Source organism: Astatotilapia calliptera, chromosome 20 (genome assembly GCF_964374335.1).
Source record: "Astatotilapia calliptera chromosome 20, fAstCal68.1, whole genome shotgun sequence".
NCBI classification, from domain to species: Eukaryota; Metazoa; Chordata; class Actinopteri; order Cichliformes; family Cichlidae; genus Astatotilapia; species Astatotilapia calliptera.
In genome coordinates this window covers 4,650,794-4,675,000 of record NC_137441.1, presented here as the reverse complement: position 1 = coordinate 4,675,000, position 24,207 = coordinate 4,650,794, and the positions used below count along the sequence as shown (strand labels likewise).

General features: G+C 43.8%; 2 protein-coding genes and 1 long non-coding RNA gene across 5 annotated transcripts in view; 1 reads left to right on the top strand and 2 right to left on the bottom strand.

Annotated features, from left to right (window-relative positions):
- srpk3 (SRSF protein kinase 3) overlaps nt 1–18,147 on the bottom strand; it is an 18,885-nt gene extending 738 nt beyond the window's left edge. The window contains exons 1-17 of one of the 3 annotated variants that reach the window (XR_013904216.1): nt 17,658–18,147; nt 16,568–16,664; nt 10,878–12,010; nt 10,673–10,781; nt 10,497–10,584; nt 10,319–10,406; nt 9,390–9,496; nt 9,138–9,303; nt 8,734–8,759; nt 7,080–7,172; nt 6,936–6,987; nt 6,638–6,856; nt 5,555–5,652; nt 5,345–5,452; nt 3,324–3,393; nt 3,105–3,197; nt 2,584–2,959 (exon numbers count right to left, since the gene is read on the bottom strand). Coding sequence is in view for 2 of the 3 variants with exons in the window: in XM_026153732.2 (XP_026009517.1) it covers nt 2,775–2,959; nt 3,105–3,197; nt 3,324–3,393; nt 5,345–5,452; nt 5,555–5,652; nt 6,638–6,856; nt 6,936–6,987; nt 7,080–7,172; nt 8,734–8,759; nt 9,138–9,303; nt 9,390–9,496; nt 10,319–10,406; nt 10,497–10,584; nt 10,673–10,781; nt 10,878–12,010; nt 16,568–16,664; nt 17,658–17,667 (2,742 nt within the window). In the remaining variant the exon portion in view is untranslated. Of the gene's footprint in view, nt 1–1,028; nt 2,960–3,104; nt 3,198–3,323; nt 3,394–5,344; nt 5,453–5,554; nt 5,653–6,637; nt 6,857–6,935; nt 6,988–7,079; nt 7,173–8,733; nt 8,760–9,137; nt 9,304–9,389; nt 9,497–10,318; nt 10,407–10,496; nt 10,585–10,672; nt 10,782–10,877; nt 12,011–16,567; nt 16,665–17,657 lie in introns of those variants that run through there. The other 2 variants (XM_026153732.2, XM_080295272.1) reach the window with 2 other exon arrangements.
- On the top strand, nt 18,050–20,436 carry LOC145423108 (uncharacterized). The gene is made up of 3 exons (XR_013904218.1): nt 18,050–18,185; nt 19,736–19,903; nt 20,007–20,436. It is a non-coding gene; the product is annotated as an uncharacterized LOC145423108 (long non-coding RNA).
- The window catches only part of plxnb3 (plexin B3), a 29,233-nt gene continuing 25,153 nt past the window's right edge, over nt 20,128–24,207 (bottom strand). The window contains exon 38 of the mRNA XM_026155157.2: nt 20,128–24,207. Within this exon, the coding sequence (XP_026010942.2) occupies nt 24,103–24,207 (105 nt within the window). The 3' untranslated portion in view covers nt 20,128–24,102.

The window sequence follows — 24,207 nt, the reverse complement described above, 5'->3', positions numbered from 1 at the left end:
GATTATAGCAAAGTGGAAGTGATTGGGAATGACAGCAACTCAGCCATGAGGTGGTAAAATCAGAGCGGGGTCAATCGCTACAGACCTCCAAACTTTATGTGGCCTTCAGGTTAGCTCAAGAACAGTTCGCCGACGGCTTCATACTGTGTTTAAGAAACTGGTCCTCTGTGCTGTGCACCACTGCATGGATGACATCGACCTGATGAGCCTCTCTACGGGAACACACCAGGTTCACGTCCGACAGCTTTGTTCAAGCTTTCGCTCAGCTGGAATTTCAGTCTGCGTGGGGTCGTAATTTGAAATATAGACTGCCTCTATGTGCCAGAACTCCTGCTCTCCTTATTTGCTCTGTGCAGCTTGACTTTGCATTAAAGGAAAAATATATATTTTTAGCAGCGAGCAGAGTCTACTGCAAATGCGTCTGCTCGAAATGCAAGCATTGTTTTGAGTGAACACGAGCAGCTTAGTCTACAGGCACCTGTAGTTGAACTACTCACAGCAACTTCTGGCCCGTGTCTTTCCCTGCAACCAGTTGCAGTTCTCACCAACCAGCTGGGGAATACACGTTTTTCCCTAAATAGGGAGGGGGGTCACTGATCGGTCACTGGGCCTGTGTGAGCGAGGCCTTAACCAGCCCACCACAGTTGGAATGTAATGCAGCTGCAAGTGGTGTTTTCCCAGGATCAGTTTCTGCCACAGGCCCATCAGCAGCTAAATCCGGCTCTGACACAGAATCAGCCCCGGCTTCTTGTACACTGATTTATGTGTTGAAAAGCAGGCTCCCCTTCAATTTAAGCAGATGCAGTGAAATAAGCAGACGTCTCTCGTCATCTCAGGAGGTTATAAAGCAGTGAGAACGGCTTCAATCAAAGGCAACGTCTTCAGTTTCAGGTTTTTCTTCTAATGACTGATTTTAAAAAGTCAGAAGAATTAGCCATGAAATAATGAATGCATATAAAGGAGGTGATAAACAGCAGTAACCCAGCATATACTGCAAGTGATCAATAAAGCTTCAACTAAAAGTCAGGTGAGTGTTCGTTCATCTTTATTTTCACAGAAGAAACATTCCACACTGACATGTAGAAAAAAAACAACCTTATTATATCAATGTGATGGGGAGGAGGGGGTGGGGTTATTTCAAGGCACTATTTATCATATGAACATAGAAAGAGGTGAGGGCAGGTGAACAGGGGAGGTCAGAGGTCATCAGAGGACAATTCGGTTTGACCTTCAGCTACAAAGATCAATACCATCATCAATAATACTGTGGTCAGTGTGGGCGGGGTGGGTGGGTGGGGGTCAACTGTTGTCGGGAAGCTACAGTGTGCTCATCTAAACAAAAGTCATCAGGGAGATTCACGAGTCCTAGAAGTCTCTGATCAGTAATCAATAGTCATCATCTCACAGGTTCAGCAGGAAGTGACAAAGGGACAGTTAAATATGAACTCAGCAGAAATCAGAGAAATGCAGCCGAGTGACCGGGACAGAGACAAAGTGCAGGAAGGAAACTTAAAACTCGCTCATTCAACCGAGCCAAAGGTCAGCAGAGGTGAGAAGACTGAGGCTGAATCCAAATGTTTCCACCGTAAGGCTTCGTCAACACCGGCTAGGCTCATTGTAGCATTTCAGCATAGTTTTATATTTAATTTAAAATAAAAATAAAAAAGGCTGAAAGCAGTGGATTGCTTAGAAAACTGCGGGAGGAAGAACAGCAATGGCAAAAGGTTCCGAGCAGAGATATCCTTGCTTTACTGAAAGTGACAGACAAGGATGAAGCAGGTTAGGACGTGAGCCCAGCTTTAATTTTCCCGTCATTTTGTGACTAATAACAGATCCAAACTCTGGAGTAAAGTCGACACAAAGGTGCCAACGCAGCAAACACACAAAACAAAATCCTCTCGCTCATCAAACGCCCTCACACACTTCACTGGCATTCACTGGTGTCGTTCGCTTACAGTGAATGAAACGTAACTAATAAATATTAAAATTTACATTTTTTAAAAATTCTTAATATAAGGAACTTTGATGTGCTCTGATTCAGTTCTGCATTTCCTTCTGCCGCAAACCAACACACTAAACGTCATTTCCCATGCTTATTAACACTAAAACTATATTTAACGTCACAACACTACGCTAATATCCTCAAGCAAAGCCTGCAAAAATGCAGACTTTTGTGAGGTGTGCATAAAGAGATAAAAACGTCTGCGAGCGGCTGATAAAAGTTAGGAGCAGGACGGCCCTGATCGCTGACGTTTGACCTCGGGGAGGGCAAAAAACTCACCTCCGCACAGTCAAACTTAATCAACACAGGAAGATCAAAGGAGGAAGAGTACAGCTTATTTCGCTTCAGTGGACACATCAATAAAGACTGCATGTTGGTTAAACTGGTCTTTAGAAACAGGCTGTGTTTACTGCTGCATCACCTGTTCGGACTTAAGTCCACCTGACTCTTATTTAAGCACAGGAAGTCCCACAACAAGTCAGCAGGAGACGCAGGTTTAAGTTCGATGTAGAAAAAAAGAGAAACTTGGAAGAACTGGAGTTTTCTATCAGAAATTATACTGAACATATTAAAATACTCACATATGAGACGTGAGGACTCCGATTCAGTTTGGATCCAGCCTCAGCCAATCAATCATCCAGTTACTTCAGGAATCAGCGCAGACACATGATCAAGATAACAATTTCCCACATTATGTGAACTCAACAGACGCTTCCAACCCTCCCCGACCGCCGACTGTCTCTGCGTGCAGCCCCTGAGGCTGCGTGCGCATCTATGTCTGCAGCCACGGGTGCTGCAGGCACTCCGCCGCCGTCGCCCTACGCTCAGGCTGCAGCTCCAACATGGTCAGCAGGAAGTCACTGAACTGAGCCGCCTGGTCCAGTGGCCACTCGTACTTCTCCAGCAGAACCTCGAACAGACCCCACGGCTTCAGGTTGGAGATGTGACGCAGGTCACCTGAGACAGGAAGAGTGAGGCATCTGGTTTTAAAAACAACCAGGTTCACTGAATAAGGAGGACAAGCTTTACCATCTGCAACAAGAGTTCCAACTTTCCCCTCCTTTCTCTACAGTTTAGGATCACTGAAGGTAAACTGTCTCACCTCTCCTGCTGAAGTACTCTCTGGAGTACCTGCCAGACAAAGCGAAGGGCAAAGGAATCGGCCCCAACAGCTCGATGATGTGAGCGATGTGATCTGAACACACAGTGAAAAGTCACACTGAGGTAGTGTAAACACAGTCAGTCTAACACTACAGTACTGTGTGTGTGTGTGTGTGTGTGGGTGGTACAGCTGAGTGTACTGCCAGCTGTGCAGTAGTACCTTCATCTCTGGTGTAGTCTTCTCCTGAATGGGGCTCGAACAGGTAATCTCCTGTTGCCAGCTCAAACGCCTGAAACACCAAAATCAATGTTTCATTTAGTCATGTGACCACTGACTGAATCACACATCAATAACTTGTCAGGGAAACACAGATGAAGGACACACGGGTGGCGGTGTGTACATTCTCTGCATAGATCAGTGCACGCAATCAGAAGGTCTGCTGCCTGCACCTATAAGAATACCAAGTGAATTTAAATTTGCCTAAAGCAAAACGTCTCAGGACCGAGCTCGCAGTACAGTTTACACAGTTTACTCTGCCTTACAGAAACCTGGTTGCAGCAGGATGATTATGTTAGTTTAAATGAATCAACACCCCCGAGTCATTCTAACTACCAGAAACCTCGAAGCACAGGCCGAGGGGGCGGCGTGGCAGCAATTTTTCACACCAGCCTGTTAATCAACCAAAGACCCAGACAGACTTTTAATTCATTTGAAAGCCTGATGCTTAGCCTCGTCCACCCCAGCTGTGAAACTCAGAAACCAGTCTTACTTGTTATCATCTATCGTCCACCTGGGCCTTACACAGAGTTTCTGTCTGATTTCTCAGACTTTTTATCTGATTTAGTGCTCAGCTCAGATAAAATAATTATTGTGGGTGATTTTAACATCCATGTAGATGCTAAAAATGACAGCCTCAACATGGCATTTAATCTGTTATTAGACTCAATTGGCTTCTCTCAAAATGTAAAAACCCTTTTATCACACTCTAGATCTTGTTTTAACATATGGCATAGAAACTGAACATTTAACAGTGTTTCCTGAAAACCCTCTCCTGTCTGATGATTTCCTGATAACATTTACAATAATTGATTACACAGCAGGAGAGTAGACTTTATCAAAGTAGATGTCTTTCTGAAAAGAGAAAGGCTCTCCCTCCCATTTGTTCCTAGAGTATTTAAAAGTAGAATGGGAGGCAGAGCCTTCAGTTTTCAGGCCCCTCTTCTGTGGAACCAGCTTCCAGTTTGGATTCAGGAGACAGACACCATCTCTACTTTTAAGATTAGGCTTCAAACTTTCCTTTTTGTTAAAGCATATAGTTAGGGCTGGACCAGGTGACCCTGAATCCTCCCTTAGTTATGCTGCAATAGACGTAGGCTGCCGGGGATTCCCATGATGCATTGAGTTTTTCCTTTCCAGTCACCTTTCTCACTCACTATGTGTTAACAGACCTCTCTGCATTGAATCATATCTGTTGTTAATCTCTGGCTCTCTTCCACAGCATGTCTTCATCCTGTCTTCCTTCTCTCACCCCAACTGGTCGCAGCAGATGGCCCCGCCCCTCCCTGACCCTGGTTCTGCTGGAGGTTTCTTCCTGTTAAAAGGGAGTTTTTCCTTCCCACTGTTGCCAAAGTGCTGCTCATAGGGGTTCATATGATTGTTGGGTTTTTCTCTGTATCTACTGTACAATATAAAGCGCCTTGAGGCGACTTTTGTTGTGATTTGGCGCTGTATAAATAAAATTGAACTGAATTGACACCACCACACCAAATCTGAGACTTGCAAAATCTCTTCTGAGCATCATTTTGTGCAGTGACAGCCAACACTCCCATTACTGTGTGACCCTCAAACCAGTCAGAATAACAGAAAAACACAGATCAGCAACTTTTATGTGTTGCCAGATGGGTAGAAACTGCATTTCATAAACAATCTGTCAGATCAACCTTGAAAAAAAAACAATCTTCATCAAATTATCCAGATCAGATGACTTGGAAATGGGATCGTGCAGGGACCGTGTATAAAACGCAGAGTTTAGGCAGAGTTGTTTCACACACACCACTGCTCTCATCTCGTTTATTTTAGGGAATTGCTTTCGAAATAAAAGGCCTATTTATTTATACACAGGGACAATATTTAATGGCTACATACAACAATGGTCTGATGAATATGCTGTAACAGTCAGACTGGGGAAAATCCCGCATGTAAAGCATGTCTATGTATTTTGCACCAGTGAGTACGTGTACCATGCAGGCAGTGCTCCAGATGTCAGCCGGGGGTCCGTACTCTGCTCCAATCAGAACCTCCAGAGCTCTGTACTGTCTGGTCTGAATGTCCTCTGTGAAGTGTTTGTGCTGGAAAAGAGACATAAGACGGGAAAAGAGAGAGGAGCCGTCTGATTGGTCTGACGGGAAAATAAACGAGAGGAAGAGATGACCGTGAAAAAGGATTCTCACCACCCAGCATGCATTTCCCAGATCAGCGATCTTCACTCTGATCTTGTCTGCGTTCTGGGAATCCAGAGGACTCAGGACAAAGTCGGAGGCGCTGAATGCTGAAATTTAAAAAAAGGAAAATCAGTTAAACCTGATTGGTTTAACTGCTGTTTGTGTTAATGCAGGATTTAGAAGGATTTGGCTAATTTGCAGACACTGAGTGAGGTGCTGGAAGAACTTCTGCTGGGTGGCTTCAGTGGTCACGTGGACAAACCTGGTGGTCCGGGGTGGTGGTGCTCTATTATTGGATTAGTTTGCCCATAACACCATGTTTGAGCATTAGCATGTTCATCATGAGTCCAGTTAGCAACAGGACATCCTAGGCTGCCACTCAATTCTAGATTTTCTGACTGCATCATCGGACCTGTGGCTGTAACTCTTTCAGCTGTTTGGATGAAGACGAGTCAAACTGTCAAAAGATCACCACTCGGCGGCGAGTAGGATCATGAGGTGGGGGAGCATGTCTGGCATACTAAAGCATATAGCGAGGGTGGAGTGGGAGTGTTTGGCAGAGGTCCCAGTCCAGGAGATTTAAACTTTCATTTGGCAGAGATTACAGGACTCAGAGTACAAATGGGCCACGTTCCACCTCCAGTTCAGAGTTCCCTAACCAACCATTGAGCTGAAGAAGTCCCTTCAAGTGTGGTTAGCTTATGCTGTGTACAGAACATTTTTGGATAGAATTTTGGGGACAGTGGGCTGTCTGAATTGTTGAGTCTGAGGATCCCTTTGATACAAGGAGCACAAATCAGCTTCCTCTGAAAGATCTGTGGGAGGAGCTAAGAGTAGAACAACTCCTTTGCTTCATCATCATATCATTGTAGGGGATGCCTCCCTGGGCTGGTCCTCAGTCCCCTGATCAGAACCTGCTCTTTATCCTAAAATCTGTAGAATAACTTAGAGCAGTGTGAGAAAGATAGTAGTGAAATATAAAACTGGAAGTCTTTCTAGGGAGAATGGGCCAAAAATCTCTCAGTTGCTACAAAAACAAACTACAAACAATAAAGGCGAAGTATTAAATTGAAACGTGTGAGCGTGTCCAACCTTCTCGTCCACTCGAGTATCCGGACTGAGTAGAAAGTGCAGATTCAGACGTTGCTGACATCACTGAGCTGGAGAACCCTGATAGGCCAGAAGCGGGACTTGAGAACCGTCCGGGGGCGTGGCCGTTACACCCATCCTCAAACCAAGAGCAGTTGGACTCTGGGCTGGTTTTGCTATTGGCTATAGAGCAGGACGTGTTGCCATTGACAACCAGAGAGCCTAAGAACAAAGAAACACCGTATTTATACTGTGTTAGACAACAAATTCTACTTCGGCCTTTACTAACGGTCACACTCACCGATACTGTCTGCATCCTCAGCCTGCAGCACACCATCGTCTTCCTCCATCCTCTGAACACACAAACAGAAGAGTTAACCCTGCAGTACTGCTGGAGGACTGGTGCAGCATGTTTCACAGTACTATTACTGCAGTGCTACTGTACCTGTATATCAAACAGTCTCTCCTCTAACAACTTCTGCTGTCGCTTTGCTTTTCTTTTCAACTTCTTCTTCTTGTTTTTAGACAGTTTTCCGATCTGCGCGCACACAGGGCGAGACAGGCAGCAGGACAGTGAGGCTTCAACAACAACAGTAACAATTTTATGTTTCTGTAATCAAGACGCTCAAACACACGCCTGTTGTTACTGACAACACACACCCATGCACACAGTTCCTTTTCTTGACCTTCGGCCAATCAGCTTGCAGTAGTTTACTACAGCTATAACGTATCTGATACCTGCACTACAAGGCAGGATCTGAGGCTGAGTGAGGTAACTTCAGGTTTGAACTCATCTTTTCAGTGTCACAAACGCAGTTCTTATGGGAGAACAGCAGCAGGATAACTTATCCTGTTTGAGATACCTTAGAGCAGGAGTGGGAGAACTCCAGGCCTCGAAGGCCGCTGTCCTGCAGGGTTTAGATATATCGCTGATCCAACACAGCTGATTCAAATGGCTAAATTACCTCCTCAACATGTCTGGCAATGAACTAATCATTTGATTCAGGTGTGTTGACCCAGGGTGACTCGAGGCTGGAGTTCCCCACCCCTTCTTTGCAGGTATGCAGCACATATAATGCTCGCAGAAGGAGTTTCTCCAGTTTTTTGAGACCCAAATAATTTTTCATTCCTGATTAGCTTCAGTGAGAGATACAGTACTCAGCAGAAGTGAAAACATAATTCCTGCCTAAATTTCTGTCCCACTAGCAGCAAGTAATCTTAGAGCCATTTTGCTCCATATAAAAACAGCAAACCCTTTTAGTTGCACACCAGCGTATTACCAGGTTGATTGTGAACTTTTTACCTACTTGTGGCTCCATAGTGTAACATGCAAAAGGTCCCTGGTGTGAAGCTACCTGCTGTGGCGACCTCATGAATAAGGGAGCTTCTACATTTATTACTTTTGTATATGCCTGCTCTCCCATTTCAACACGAGCTGAAGAATAATTATTTTAAAAATGATCTTGCTGTGCCTCAGTGTTGGAACGGTGATACCGATCAGTCTAATAATTCACACAGTCTGATTTTCTTTCTGGTTTTAACAGGACTGGTTCCAGGGCTTTCCAGTTTTACTGGCCACTCACACTGTTTTACACTCACACATCAATACAGTGCTTTTTTACACTATACCTGCATATAAAAATATGCTAGTAGACCTTTCCATGTTTTCAGTCGACTACATACTGCCAAACAATTGCCACTGGAGTTTGTGGTGATTCTAACTAAAGGTATCAAGCCGATAATCTCCACATGACTGCTTAGCCTGATTGATGATTTTAGGGTATTTGAAGCCAGATAAAGGAAAGATATCCTAGGTCAGGGGTGGCCAACTCCAGGCCTTGAGAGCCGGTGTCCTGCAGGCTTTAGATAACACCCTGGGTCAACACACCTGAATCAAATGATTAATTCATTACCAGGCCTCTGGAGAACTTCAAGAAATGTTGAGGAGGTAATTTAGCCATTTGAATCAGCTGTGTTGGATCCAGGACACATCTAAAACCTGCAGGACACCGGCTCTGGAGGCCTGGAGTTGGCCACCCCTGACCTAGGTGTTTAGAGGTTGCACTTGAATACAGTAGGCATCACATCTGGACACTTACCTCTAGATCCCTGGGAGCCGTGCTAACTAGAGAGAGAGACACACGGGGACAGACAAACAGGGAGGAAACGGCAGAAACAGGAAGAAGAAAAGGAGGAAAACAGAGAGACAGGAGAAACAGTGCAGTTAGAGCTGTGTAAGAAAGGAGAAGGAGACAGCTCAGAAAGCAGACAGACAGGCAGGTAGATGTCTCTCTGGATGGAGTGGAAACCACAGCTCCCAGTAACTGTATGTAACACGTCTTAGCATTAAACATTTCTGTTTGTCACTGATCACTGAGCTCACTGATCGATTTCTCACTTTGATTGGAAAACACTTGACAAAAGCTTCATTAGCAGGTTCCTGACACTTAAAAAGAGACACTAACGCTTCCTAGTTCCGACCAATCACATAGCAGCTGATCACCTGATGATCCAGAAGGGGGTGGGGCTCCAGCTCTCTGCCAGATAGTAGCTTCAGCTGCCAATCTCCTGACGTAAACCTCATCAACCTCCAGCAGGATGTTCTCTGGTTTGATGTCAGTGTGGATGATCTTACACTTGGTGTGGAGGTAATCCAGACCCTGCAGCACCTGCAAGCGCACAGCCGAGTCCATGCGGGTCAGCAAGTCCAAGTCACTGTATATATACTGTATAGATCTGTGTTTGCATGCGCTACCTGTCTGATGATGGCCTTGACACAGGCCAGAGGAAGTCCCATGTAGTTTGACTTGATGATCCACTTTAAGAGCTGGTGGCCCAAAACTTCCAGAACCATACAGACATCTGAGAACGGCTGAGGAAACTAACAGCCCACTCTTTCTAAAATTAATTATTAAACAGTACCACACAAGTACCAAGTCTACTTGGTAAAAACGAATGGAAAAACATAATCAGCTTCCTCTCCAGCAAGTCTCCTTCACGGATGGATCTGTCCTGCTCTGCAGACTCGCTGAGCTTCGTATAGCGGCTCGCTAACCGGTTCTTCGTGTGCTGGTGAATCTCCAGAACAGAACCAGCAGATTTGCTTTGATATGATGTCGTCAGCCCGCGTAGATTTACACAACACCACCTTAAAATACCTCAACAAATATAAAAATTCTTAATTGATAATAATCAGGAAAGTACAGCAAAGAGTTTAATTCATTCTCAGCTTCTTCTTCTTCTTCTTCTCGATGTCTTTAATCTGCCGACCTTAAGGGCGAAGAGGAAGGATTCCTGTTCACAACTGTGCAACGAAAGACCTGTGACTTTTCACATTTGCAGTAACAGGGCTCAGGATTGTGTCGATCCGAAACACTGTGGTGTATATCCACAGACAATGAAAGGATAACACAGGTCTTCATGTCTGTCCCACTGCAGGGCCAGACTGTGGCACAGCCGCTGAATGATTCAATGAATCACAACAACAGCGACTGGTCAGCTTTCCAGTATGAAAAAGCTACATGGGAAATGCTGGAGCTAGCTCCACAGCAGTGACTGAACTTTCAAATTACAAACAAGGGGGTCATTTTTTATATTGATCACTAATTAGCGTGTAGCGTCATTCTGAAAGATGGAAAAATAAATCTTTTAAAAAAGAAATTAGAAAACTTGGTTAAAGGATACGCACTCCATTGACTCCAGAGATCTTGAAGTCATCAATGAGCTGGACGATGGTTTCTCTGTAGGGGTCAGAGGGGTCGCTGTCTCTCACCTGGAGGGACCGACAGACACTCTGGTTACCTGAGCCACAGCCCACGTTGTTGCCGTTGTTTAGAGAAAGCATAAGAGAGCAAACACTCACGCATCGCAGCAGTTTGATCTCGTCCAGAGCCGTCTCAGTGTAATGAGGAGCGCTCTTCACCACTTTCAGCGCCACAAAACGCTTCTTCCTGAATCAGACACAGATTCAGATCATGTGACAACAGAAACCATGCAAAAAGCCAACGAACTGTCTTCAAAACATCATGTGTGCCGTACTGCAGATCCCAGCAGAGCCAGACGGTGGAAAAGTGTCCCCAGCCTAGTTTCCTGACCACGTGGTACCTCCCGTTAAACAGATCGCCAATATCCACAGGGTAGTATCCACCTGGAGCGCACAGAAAGAGAAGAAACCAGAGCTTTTATTTGATTTTAAACCCACGACAGATCTTTACTCTTGCAGGTTTCTCTGATAAATTCTCACCTTTACAGTAATCAGACGGGTCCTCCTGCTCCTCATCATCAGAGCCCAGCAGCTGGGCTGGGGGTGGGGTTAACTCTGGAGGGGGCGGGGTCATAGCTGGAGGAGGTGAGGTCAGTTGATGGGTTGCCGTTGGCATCATGGGAGGAAGGCTAATGGGAGGTCCCAGAGAGTCGAGAGAGCGCATGAAAGAGGGGGAGGAGGAGCAGAGGGGGGAGTACAGGTGGGAGGAGACACTGGACGTAAAGGTCACTGAGGTAAGCAGGTAAGGATCGGGTTGGGAGGGGCTTAATGGAGGAGTGGGAGGAGCTTTGGCAGGATGCGTAGCAGACACCGACGGGGACTTAGAGGCATTGTGGGTAACCGTGTGCGGTGAGGTAGGAGGCGATTTGTAGAGCTCTGTTTGACCGTCTGCTGTGACGGACTGAAGAGTTCTGTGAGGCGATCTGGAGGAATCCTGGGTATTATTACTCTGAGTAACAGTTGGCAGTGGTTGGCTGGGACTGTGAGGAGAATGTGGAGAAGCTGCAGGAGGTGACCGGTTGCAAAACTTATAGCTGCTGAGGGCAGTTTGAGGAGGTACCAGGGGTTCCTCGGGGGAAATTATTGTGCCTAGAAATGGTGATGAGATCTGGAGGGGAGGTGGTGACGGCGTACGGGGAGCATTCAGCGCTGTGATTTCAGTGGTTAACGGGGGTGTTCGTATGGGCTCCTGTGGAGGTTCTTGGTGGGGTGCCGTGGTAGTTTCATAGGGATCTTCTGAGCATGCTGAGGTGTTTTCATGTGGCGTGGTTACTTCTGGAGTGCTTCTAGGATCATCTGGAGATGTTGACATGTTTTCGTGTAGTGTGGTTGTGTCTGAAGCGCTTCTGGGATATTCTGGAGATTTTGATGCGCTTTTGTGCAGTATGGTTACTTCTGGAGTGCTTCTGGGATCTTCTGGAGATACTGACATGTTTTCATGTAGTGTTGTTGTGTCTGGAGTGCTTCTGGGATCTTCTGGACATGCTAACGCGTTTCCATGCGGCGTGGTTGTGTCTGGAGTGCTTTCATGGGGTGGCAGAGCAGTCTGTGGGAGTGCTGTGGGTACCCTGCTGTCAGCATCCAGAGTCTGAAGGTTACAGAGGTCATCAGACCTGATGGTAAAAGAAAGTAGAGTATATTGAGTGGATTGAGAATACAGGGCAGAAAACTCCCAGTAAAAAATAAATAAATAAATAAAAAATAGAAAATTCATAATCGGCAAGAATTATGGGGACATTTTTTAGACATTTAGTTTGCTGACAAAAGTATTAAAGATAATTCAGCTGTGAATCTTAGACATGGGTTGCAGGGGAAAGCTATAAACTCACACAAGTGGCAGCTACGTGAGCCCGATCAGGATTTCTCTTATTTATAAAATGTTTCATCCACCAAAAGTCAAAAATGGACAGTGACAAAAAAAAACTACTTTTTTAATTAAATTTTAAATTAAATGCCTTTGTGTCTCTCAAAGGGCTAAAAATACCAATAAATGCAGAGATTTCAGTCGAATAAAGTAACAAAGACTCTGTGTCTCATCATTATGCAGCTTTTATGTACGACCAGGGGGCCAGTCGTGCTTAAGTGCAATCAAAAGGCACATTTTTAGCCAGGAAGAACCCCAGTTGATACAATAATAACAAAAATAATAATGATAATTTCACAGTGTTCAACCATGTGGAAAGATTAAAAGACTTCGAGAAGGGAGTAACTCATGTGTAAGAAGACTACTTCAAAGAAATTTGAAAAGCTCCTTTAAATCTGGGAGAAAATAAACCAACGAGGATGAACCTCAGTCGCTGAAATGTCAAAAAGTTACTGGAAACGTTTCAGGAATATGAACTCTCAGACCACACGACAAATCAGGTGAAACCTCGTACACACAACAAAGATGCGGACAGTAAAATATGAAGGTCGAAGGACTCTTTTTGACATTCGGATGAAGATTTGGAGAAGTTTATTTTGTGCTTTTTGAAATGAAGCAGGTGTGTGTGTGTGTGTGTGTGTGTGTGTGTGTGTGTGTGTGTGTGTGTGTGTGTGTGTGTGTGTGTGTTTGTTTGCTGGTGTACAAACTGCCGTGGGTGGAATCAGACAAGCAGTTTGTTTTGTTTGTTTCTGTAAAAATAATTTTAAAAACTTTTGAAAACAAAAACAAACAAACAAAAAGACTAAACCCTTAGCTCTGTGGACTGTTACAAGCTCAGTAATTATCTCATTCTGGACACAGACAACCTGCAGAGATCAAATAACACAAACACACACACACACACACACACACACACACACACACACACACACAGAGCTGCTTTCCATCATTTCTGAGTCATGGACATTGTTGAAGTTTGCCTGAGCTGTACTGAAATAGACTGAAGTGCGCACGTGTGTGTGTGTGTGTGTGTGTGTGTGTGTGTGTGTGTGTGTGTGTGTGTGTGTTGTGGGATCATAATTCAGTCTCCGGTTCTATTATTGGATCTGAGTGTCTTCAGGCTGAGACCAAAACTGTTTCTGTCAGCGGGACAGCAGCTAGCTTAGCAGGAAGCCTGCAGCAGGCTAGCTGTTTCGCTGACATTTTGTGTGTCGTTATGTGACGAGCTGTTTATCGACAAGACTCACAGCTCAAAACTTTCACTGGAAATCTGTCAGTCCTCATTCGTGGGCAGTTAAACTCAGTAAATACCCAGTCTGATTGAGTTAACTGTCACATGTGTTGATGCCCTCACTTCGGTCTGGCAGGCAGCTCTTTAGTCATGGAAAATTAAAGGTCATTACTCAGCCAGTGCAATGCCAACCATGAACCATGAAAGGAGACATCTGCTTCGTCTTAACGTCTGTATTACTGTTTCTTCAGTTACCTGAAAAACCAAAGCTACCAGCAAACTTTGAAAAACTTGAGCTTGTTCTCCATCACTCCAAATACTTCGCATGGAAATCAGCACCTACTAATCAACTCATTTTCAATCAGACCCAGGTAGCAGATAGCAGACAGCAGGCTGGATGGCTCCACAGAGACTTTCCCCTTCTGTGCACAAGTAAAAACTTTGATTGTCCCTGTCAAATATTTAAACTACTGCCAACCGCCAGTGCTACCGCTCAGCCTCTGTGTAGACACACCCATGGTATCGATTTCTAAATGATACATCACCTTGTTATAGAGTTATTACATTCACAAGATATTCAGAAAACTTGACCTCGAGTTCAAGATCACTGAGATTTGAACTCGATACACCTAAGGTGCTACTACGTCACCTCATTTTTTAGTTATCACATTCACAAACTTGGGTATCAACACCGGCTGCCTGCCCCGGACGGTGACAACAACACCTCGTCAGCATTTTACAGCTCAGGAGTAAAAATACTAAACATTTGACGTGGTAGCTGTTCTTCAGTTTAAACCTGCAGAGGCATAAAGTCAAAGGTAAATGGTTGGGAGGCCATGTGAACGAGGCTCTGTGTAGTCTCCAAAACAGCCAGTGACTCGATAGCCTCAGTGTGAAAAGGTAAAGTACTTTCACCTGCATTCTTTCTAATGACCAGCAGGGGTCGACTCAACAGAAGTCTCACTAAACACAACCTGATGCCCAGTTTGTAACGTATGGTTCCATGATCAATGACAATGACTATCATACACTGTGAGATATCAGTGAGTACCCCTGATAACTACGAGTACTGCCTCTCAGCAGGCTTCCTGGAGTTGGCCAATCAGAAGAAAATGGGCTTTTGGGCAAGGTGGTCTTAAAGAGACAGGAGCTAAAAGACCACATTTAGATGTGTGGACTGAGGGGGCTTCTTAAACTGCATAAACATAAACAGCTGGATATTAGCAGAACAGAAACACTCAGGTGCAGATGTTGCACTCATTTTGTTAGGGTCCGTGTCCACAGCGAGAGAGATTGTTGTTGCTAGGTTACAAAAACCATCTTCTTTAAATTTTTCTTCTCTATCCTTAACTACAGTGTTGATACTGTAAGTCACGACCTTTCTTGAATTTAAGTGGTCGTGAGAGAGAGGTGCCAGTGAAGAGCACAGAAGTGTTCCCAGAGATGGTCTAAGAGCACCGCGAGAGCAGAGCAGAGGGGAAAAAAGAAAAAGAGTGTGCTGAGGCTGTTTTTGTGATGGATTTCAAACACCATCAACGCAGAGATTCAAAAGATTTATTTTCTGTAAAAAAAACAAACAAAACAAAACAAGAAAGAACAGATGACAAAAGTGCAAAAAAAAAAAAAAAAAAAAAAGGCTGTCTGTACACTCAGAGCTTTACTCTGGTACAGCTGATCTGCAGTTTTCTATATTTCTGCACAAACATGTCATAGAGGTAGAAATAAGAACCATATTAACCAAATTCAACATAAATATTGGTCTTAGCTGTTGATTTATTTACATAAAAATAAAAGGGAGACAATATTAACCTGTGCTTCAATAACTGGTGCAAACCCATCGATGCTGCGATAACTACAACTAAACATAACTCTTGATTAGTCCTGCACACCGGCTTGCAGGAGTTTTTAGTCCAAACTTCAGCTCATGTAACTGACGTGAACGCCTCACTTCAGACTATTTCACGGCCATCTCCATTATTCTCTGATCATTCTTTGCACTAACAGTGTGTATGCTGATGCTTATTTTCTTGGTGCATGATCGACTTTCTCCTATTTCAGGTTTCCTGAAATTATCCTTCAAAGTTTGCTGACATGATTGAGAAAACAAGCCCAAACCATGTACTACTGCCACCATGTTTCACAGATGGGATTAGGTTCGTATGCTGAAATGCAGTGTTTTCCTTTTTCTACAGATGATGCTTCAAAGTTAAACCTAAAAAGTTCTGTAACAGGCTCATCCACTTACAAAGCACTGCTCAAACAGCCTTCTGTTTCCTCCACATAATGTGTGGAGAATGTGCACCGACGTTGCAGTGATGACACGCTTATGAACATTAACATTAACATGGGTTATGATAACCACACTTTGATAGATCTATGACCTGCAAGGGAAAAAGCGGGGCTTACTCACACCTGATTGCAATCCCACTGAATAAAAAACATCTGATAACAAGTTCATTTTCAAATCTACGGCTAATCCCTCACACACTTTCACCTTCCCCCTCACAGATAAATAATACTGAGTCATTTTCTGAAAATAAATCAACAACAAATGACAATATTTGCATTTTATCCATTTAGTTAGGTTATTTTTGTCTAGTTTTAGAACTTGTATAACGTCACTTTCATGCAGAAATAAAGAAAATCTAAAAATGTTTCCTCACAGCTGAAGATGCTGGTTAAGTTCTGACAAGGGGAAAAATGAACAGGTTGGTTCTAATGTGTTTCTGTGATATTAAAGCATAATAGCAATCTTATCTTATGAAGCAATCTTGAACTTTAAAGTTACACAAATTAGAAAAAGTGAAAGCTCATTAAGACACCAGAGATAATTCTTTGATAAGATAAATGAGCTCAAACTTTCAGAACTTGTTAATATGACGCGATCAGGAAATCAGATTAAGGAGTAAAAATCAATGCTCTAAATGAATGGAGGTGACACACAGGAAGTTAAAACCAATTTTCTTGGAGTGCACCCACATGCATTCACATTAAGACACGCCTCTAAATTTAGCCTGTGAGTTTGTGTATGGGGTAAGCAGCTGATCCTGTCTACAGTCTCTGCTGGTTTCTTACCGGTTCTCTTCGGCTCGAATTCTCCGGTGTTTTTTGCCTCTGCGGCGGTGTTTCTTGCCCGTGCCGGCAGGGTTTCCGGATCCGGCACCGACTGCTGCTGAGAGGAGGAACAACGTCTTTAAAATACATCATTAACACAAGGTTCAATCACATAACAAACACCATTAATAATGTGAAAATCCAATGATGTGAGCCTTCCTGTTAAAAATATCATCATAAATAAATAATCAAAATACTTTAAAATAACACTATCATAACTCTGACAAGTCTGTTCCATAAATATTAGATAATTTAGATTAGCATTATGTTACCAGCATTTTACAAAAAGTAATCTTTTGTATGTTGTATAGTTTAATTTGCATAAAGATGTAAAACTGCCAGATTACATGTTACTGTTTATTCTGATGTTTGATACTAATTAATAAAATACAAGAAAACAGTACATAGTACACACACATCACTGCTACAAATATCCAACACATTGTAACCAGCTGTCATGCATATATTCCCTAGATTCACGACAAAACAGTAGAACACGAACCAAACACGATTCATAAAATTCTTAAATTTGGGATCTTTAATAGTTGTGTAGCACCTACACAACTATTAAAACAGAAAACAGCACCGGATGATGGTAACCTGACACAACCCTGCAGTACGGCCTGAAAACATATAACACAAGACTGCACGTTTATGACCGAAAACAATAACTCCAAAGATCCTGTTCTCCATAACCCTGAACCCGGGATGGGGTGGTGTAGAGGCGACAATCATGGAATACATTAGAGATTTGAGTTAATGAAGTGTCACCTGGAGGCTCAATCGTGTGCCGAATTTATCAGCAGACGTTTTTATTTAATTTGAGACGTAAGTCAGGTCGGTGAATTCGACAGTTATCTGATAAAGAGGCAAAACCCTTAAATACAACATTTTTCGAATGGAGTCTGGCATTGAAGTTGGCGGAACCCGAAACCCCAGTCCGTGTGTGTCACAGCCTGGTACCTCAAGCTGATGCGAGCTAGCTTAGCATGTTAGCGTTGACTCCAACTGTATCGAGCTGTAACACCGAACTAAATCCAGTCTACTTTACCTATCAGCATCTCGGCTCCCGGTCCCCAGTCCGAACCGGTCAGAGAGCGTCTATCTTGTCCGGGCTGACGTGCTCTGACGGCTCTCGAGCGTCCTCGACCCGGTCGAGCTTCACAAAAAAACAGCCGCTGGACTCCGTAAACAATGCGGCTGCAGGAGGTTCCGAAAGTCCAAAAATTAGATCGGGTCGAGGCGGATCCGCACGGTGCAGCGTGGTTACCACGAGCCGCTGGCCTGTCCGTTAGCCCGTTAGATAAGAGCTGTCGGTCCGCTGTCAGTTAGCCTGTTAGCTCCGTTAGCTCCAGCTGCAGATCACCAGCTGGTCCTGCTGAATCCGCCCCGACCTGTTCGTCTCTGAGCCGGTCCAGAACCTGGTCCGCACGCTTTATTTGGGTGTGTTTAATTCGCTGTCTCGGTCTTGCCGTTCATGGACTCAACAGCTGCTGACAGCCTGACACCGGACACCGGGCTTTACGCATGCGCAGTGACCGGCCACGAGCTAAACTGGGAGCAGTGGCGAATCTAGAAGGTAATTTAGGGTGTCTGTGATAACAAAACAGCAACAACCCAGTGCCCATTCTTATTGTTCATGTGCAAAAATGACGTCAGAGAAGTCAGAGGAAGTAAGCTGAATCTGCTGCTGATGCTGATGTTGGGTAATACCTTGGAGACCAGGATAGGATACATGTGTACATAGTTACTATTTCTATTTATTTATTAGTGTCCTTGAGCACGATGCTGCTTTCTCATGGCATTCCTGTCAATGGGTGAATGCGAGACACATTGTTAAGCACTTTGCAGGACTGCTGAGATTAAACGGTGGAATATATGCATTAAACCGTTTAGGTTTAAGCCACAAAACTCCTTGGCTGTGGTTTCTGTTAAAATAGACCATGTTAGGCAAGCTTAGAAAGAATATCTGTCAGAAAGCTTTTCTTCTTCTTCTTGCTGTCATAAAGTGCTGAAGGCAAACTTCTCCTATGTGTGCTGGGATGTGGTTAATTCACTATCTGTAATCACAGCAGGATGGCAGGCTTCATTTTCCTCCAGCATATGCTGCAGCAGAGCTGATGCTGAGGCAGATTTCAGATGCATTCAGCTCAAGAACTTGTATATTGTGGGTTTTGTGCACACAAAATGCTTACATTCATCAAAGGGCTTTCGTCATTTCTCACATTTTTTGTCTCATCGACGGGAAATTGATCTCTGTGAGCCATGCTCAAGTTGATGATGCACATATAAGAGCCAACACACACACACAGCTGGAATATTAGCACAAGTATTTTTCTCTAGAAGTAGTTTCAAATATTTTTGAGAATGATGACACATTCTTACTGCCCTTTGTTTAACTGAAAGGTATGCTATCTTGTCACGTTGCCTTATTATGAATTTAAATAAAGGTTCAATATGAAATATTGTAATATATGTTACCATAATCTCCGTTACAAGTGAGATCATAAAAGCAGCTGTAATAAGGCAATAATATAACAATAAATGATGCACACTGCAGCTGTGCCAAATATTATTTCAATATGGAGAGATCATTCGGAAGAACTGAACAAAATCTATTGAGACAGAGAAATTAATTCATCTATTTGGCCACTGGACTCTGATGACCCATCATGGCAGAATGGAATCCCAGCGGGGACAGGATTTAGGGCAGGACCCCCGTAGTTTAGGTCCTGATGGTGGTGAAGATTAAGATGAAGGCTTGGATGGAGTGAGTAACTCGGGTGAGGTGAAGATGGGAAGGAGAGTCTGAAAGGGAGAATGTATCTCAGTGCTCTTCTTCAAAGCATGCAGAGTGGCGGCTGACTGGGTCAAAGAAGGCGGCAAGAAGATGACTGGACTGGTGTAATGATGCCAGTACGGAGTTTGACAGCATGGGAAAATGGTAGTGACTAGCAGCTAAACATCCAGGAAAGCAAGCAGATGAGTTAATATTGCAGATTGTTCTTGTTGAACTTATGCATGAACTTCATATCTTATTTGAAAAGCTTGAAAATGAAAGAGATGAAGAAGGTTTCATGTTGTAAAAAGCCTGTTGTCCTGACTATTCTTTCCTTCTCTTTGGAGCAGAGGGAGACCAAGGGCAAAACACAAACTACAGGAGAGAGAGATGGCAAAAGTTTGTGACTTTTCCAACACCAACATCTCTGCTGCTGCTCATTCAATGGTCTGAAATCAAAATGGTTGATGCTATAAAGTGGGTCATGGGGCTGTGACAACCCTAGGAGCTAAAGAAAGGTGATTTATTACGATTCATAAAAAGATCCAAACATACTGTCTCACCTCTTTCGTCAAAAACATGATAAAAATAATCCAGAAGGAAAAATGTTTTTTGCTACAGGTCCAGAGGGCCTCGTTTCCCCCCAGGAAACAGAAAATCCAGACTTCTCATGATGATGTCGTGAGAAATGATGTCATCATGACATCAGAACTGAAGTTTGAGATGCCACAGCACAGCTGAGAACTGTTAAAATTATAACTTTATTTTTACATGATACAAATTGTGTTTGGCCTCCTGCCTTTTCACAATAAAAGCACATTTCCATTGCAGACTGAATCATCATCATCATCATCCTCAGACAGGTATTTACAGGCACATTTACACACTGTTAGCAAACTGTACACAGTCAGTAGAAACAACTGATCCTGGAGTTCTTTTATACAAACCCTTAAAGTTTCTTTTATTTATTTTTTATTCCCTTATAGTAGAAAAAAAAAACAATTTCGTAACAAACAGAGCTCAACCAATTAGAGCTGAGGATCAAACTGTACAGAGATCAGGTGACATGCGCATCATCACTGACAAGGCAGGTTTTAAGCCCCGCCCCTCACCTTTAAAACAAAAGAAAGAAAATTATACTGAAGAAGCACCATAAATCTGCATCTGCATCATCATCATCATCAACACACGCATGCAGAAATCTATTGTGACCGAAGAACTACAACTACGGGTCAAACACAGGCTCAAAAAGCACACAAGCAAAACACAGAGTCAGAAATAGAAGAAGAAGAAAAGTCCAGCAGGAAGAACTGGGTCAGCAAAATCTGGTTCAGGTCTCTGGTTTGGTTCAGTTCAGTAGCAGGGACCATCATCAGAGTCCACCTGCTAGGTTCAGTCCAGCCAGAGGCCATAAACACCGGGGGCACGCACCCAGTGTCGTCAACACCATCCACAAAGACCAAGACGACACACTAACAGCTGAAACATCATGGCTGCCTTGAAGACCCAGCTGTGACGTCGAGCAGAATCCAAATATCCCGAGAGATGTCGACTCTTTAAACCGGGATCTGGAATTTACACGACCCTTTAATCCCGGTATGTGCAGTGAGTCCGGATCCTCGAGGGCTCCGACCGTTTTTGTGCTATAAACATTACAATACTGATGAGAACGAGAAAGCATCCATAGATTTAAAATGTGGTACTGGATGTGAACAGCCCAAGACCTGAAAGCTCTGTGGTTGGTGATTAAAACCACGCAGGGCATCAGCAGCATCCATCTACCCAGTAAAAGTGATACTGGTGAGATACATGCACAGATAAAACCCACCCCATCCACAGCCTGTTCACCCTGCTGCCATCTGCCAAGCAATGCAGGAGGATCCAGCGGTGCACCACCAGATTTCTTTCTTTTCTTCCTTTTTTTTCTTTTCTTCAGGCTGCTGAATTCATCGCCCATCCTTTTTTCATTAGTAGCATGCAGCAGCTACGTCTACAATTTCCTTTTACCACCGTGTGTTGGGTAATGGTAATAAAAATGAGCCTTCGATCTCTTAAACTTCACTCATTAGATTCGGGCAGATCTGATATCAGAGCTGTAAACTAATACCTGTCACGTGTAGCTCAGCAGATCTAAAGTAGATGAAAACGGCTACCATAACAATGGATGTGGCAGCAGTCGGTAACAACCGTGGCACGACACCTGGACCAGTGTTTCAAGTTACTCGTAGCTTCGTTCTTGAAGTACACTGCGTCCACCTAATGATAAAAAACATTTTTAACAGTTGCAACTCAGCAGAAATGCTGGGGGACATACACGCCAAGCAGAGAAAAACAGGAAGCTACAATCGCCACAATCTGTGACCTGAAACAGCAGCCGAGCACAGTGTGGTACGTGCTGTTTGTGCTCAGGGTTTGTGGCTTTACTCTGTTGTGTTTGGTGGGGGTGGGTTCTTCTGGCATATTGTCAGGGTTTGTGTAAGTTGCTGTTGTTGTTTTTCCTTCCCTGGTTCAATACAAGTTAAGCATTTAAACTGATTTATTTTCCCAATGAGCAGGGGGATACGTGATCAATAAGGCTGCTGTCAGAACAGACAGTGCCACCTAGCTGCAAGAGTGAAGGCACAGCTGGGATTAAATAAGTATAAATAGGACTTACAGTATGTACACACAATAAGTTAGTAACTAGCTAGCACACAGCCACTCTTTATCTCTTTATGTCGCTTACACAAACACACACACACACACACACACACACACACACACACACACACACACACACACACACACACACACACACACACACACACTCTTTAACTCCTCCCACAGATTTTAGATTGTTTTTTCAGCAGGTTCGACTTCAATGTTTCAGTTCAACATTCAGTGTGACTCCAGTCTCCGTCTCCACCACTGCCTCCTTTCACCTGCACAATACTGTCTAAATTAAGGACATCAGTCATTCGTAGGCTGGACTTTTGTTCAATTCCTTCGGTCCTAAGAAGCTCCAGCTGCACTCTGAGAAGCCTTCAATCACCTAAAATGCTCCAGCAAACGTACTAGCAGGAACAGGGACTGAAACAAGACAGAAAAGAGCTTCAAGGGTTCCTTTCAAGGAGAAAAGAGTTAAAAAGTTTCTTGCACACAATAGCCATAGTGACCTGCTTCTTAGCTTCATTATGGAGTTACAGGAAAACGGTTATAAACCCTTCTGAATAGACAATTCAAAAGGGTTTATTTATAACATTAAAATAATCTATGAACTTTAACAATTAGAAATAAAATGACATTAGAGCACATATCCTTCAATGCACATCAGCAATAGGCAGGGAGAGCAAGATAAAGACCCAGCACAGGGCAGAGCAGACATCAGTGAAGATATATCACTTTGATGAAGTCAGATGCACCATGAAAGGTGAAGCTGGGCTGCAAAGCAGCTTGCACATCAAAGCAACTGCGGGCAGGCTGAAGCAGTTAAAAACATGCTGAGCTACCAGCTGATGTGGGTGAGGACTGTGGCTGAAGTTTGCAATTGTGGTGTGTATGAGCATGCATGACACCCACCTGATTCATAACTACTTCTGTAAGTGGTAAAAGTACTTTTTCCTTTCAGCATATCAGAGTGGAGAGATGCTGCTGAACACATCTGGTGAAATCAAAAGGATTGTCTAGAGTAAGGGTTTCCTAAAATAGAAAGAGAAGTAGAGCCAGCTCCCACTTTGGCTTTGGGAAGCAGACACCCTGTTTACTTTGAAGACTAAGCTTCAAACTCTCACTCTTCTTAAAGCTAAAGTTCAGACTGGATCATTAGTCTGGGACAGTCTAGGAGAGGACTGTCACACTGGATCCTGTTACCACTGCAGTCCCTTCCTTGGAGTCCACAGTTTAAAAAAGATGTGGATTGAATTTGTTTTCATCTCTGACAAAGATCCTCACTTGGTCACATTCAGCACTCGCTGGTTTAGTTTCAAACTAAATCTAAAGCTGCACTCATACAAAACAGATTGATGAAGCAGTCTGGACCCACACCTGTAACTGAGGAAGGCTGGAAGGACTGGGACCAGCAGGTCACTGTTAATGAGAAACTGGAGTCACGCTGAAACGTGGTTTAAATGCTCCCTGATTTTGGTTCTTTTATTGCGCTTCTTAAAACTCTGCCCAGATCGGCAACATCAGAGCTGCTGGTTTCAGTAGAAAAGGCGAAACTTACAAACAGCACGTCTGCGACCAGGAGCTCAATAATCAATACATGAGAATCTGAGTATTTCACTTGTGCTTTTTGACTCACAGACAGTAGAACAGCAGGGAACTCTGGGAAACATAGTGCAAGGCAGCAGGTGATGGTGATATTCCCTGATCTAATTGGTAAGATTGTCGTTCTCCACCATAGGCTGGTGTCAGTCGGCGTAATGCGGCTTCAGGTTTGGTTTAGGTTAGTTTAACTTTAGTTTCAGTGCTGCTGCTCTGTGAGGAAATCTAAAGACCTAGGATCTCCTGAGTCGGACTATAAAAGCTCATATATCCTGACACACACACACACACACACACACACACACACACACACACACACACACACACACACACACAGATGCACACAGCAGGAAGACACAGTGCCACAGCAGTCCAGTCATTTCCACTGCTTCAGTCTTTGTAAAGATGTTTCTTATGATTCTTCATCCCCATCCTCCATCATCCTCCTCTCCTCATTTAAGATAAAAACACATCAGAGGTCCGTGACCTTGTTCTCCACCAAGGCGGCGACCTGCTGCAACCGATAGGCCAGCTGCATCTTCTGCCCTGAACTGTCCTCCTCCAGAGACATGATGAT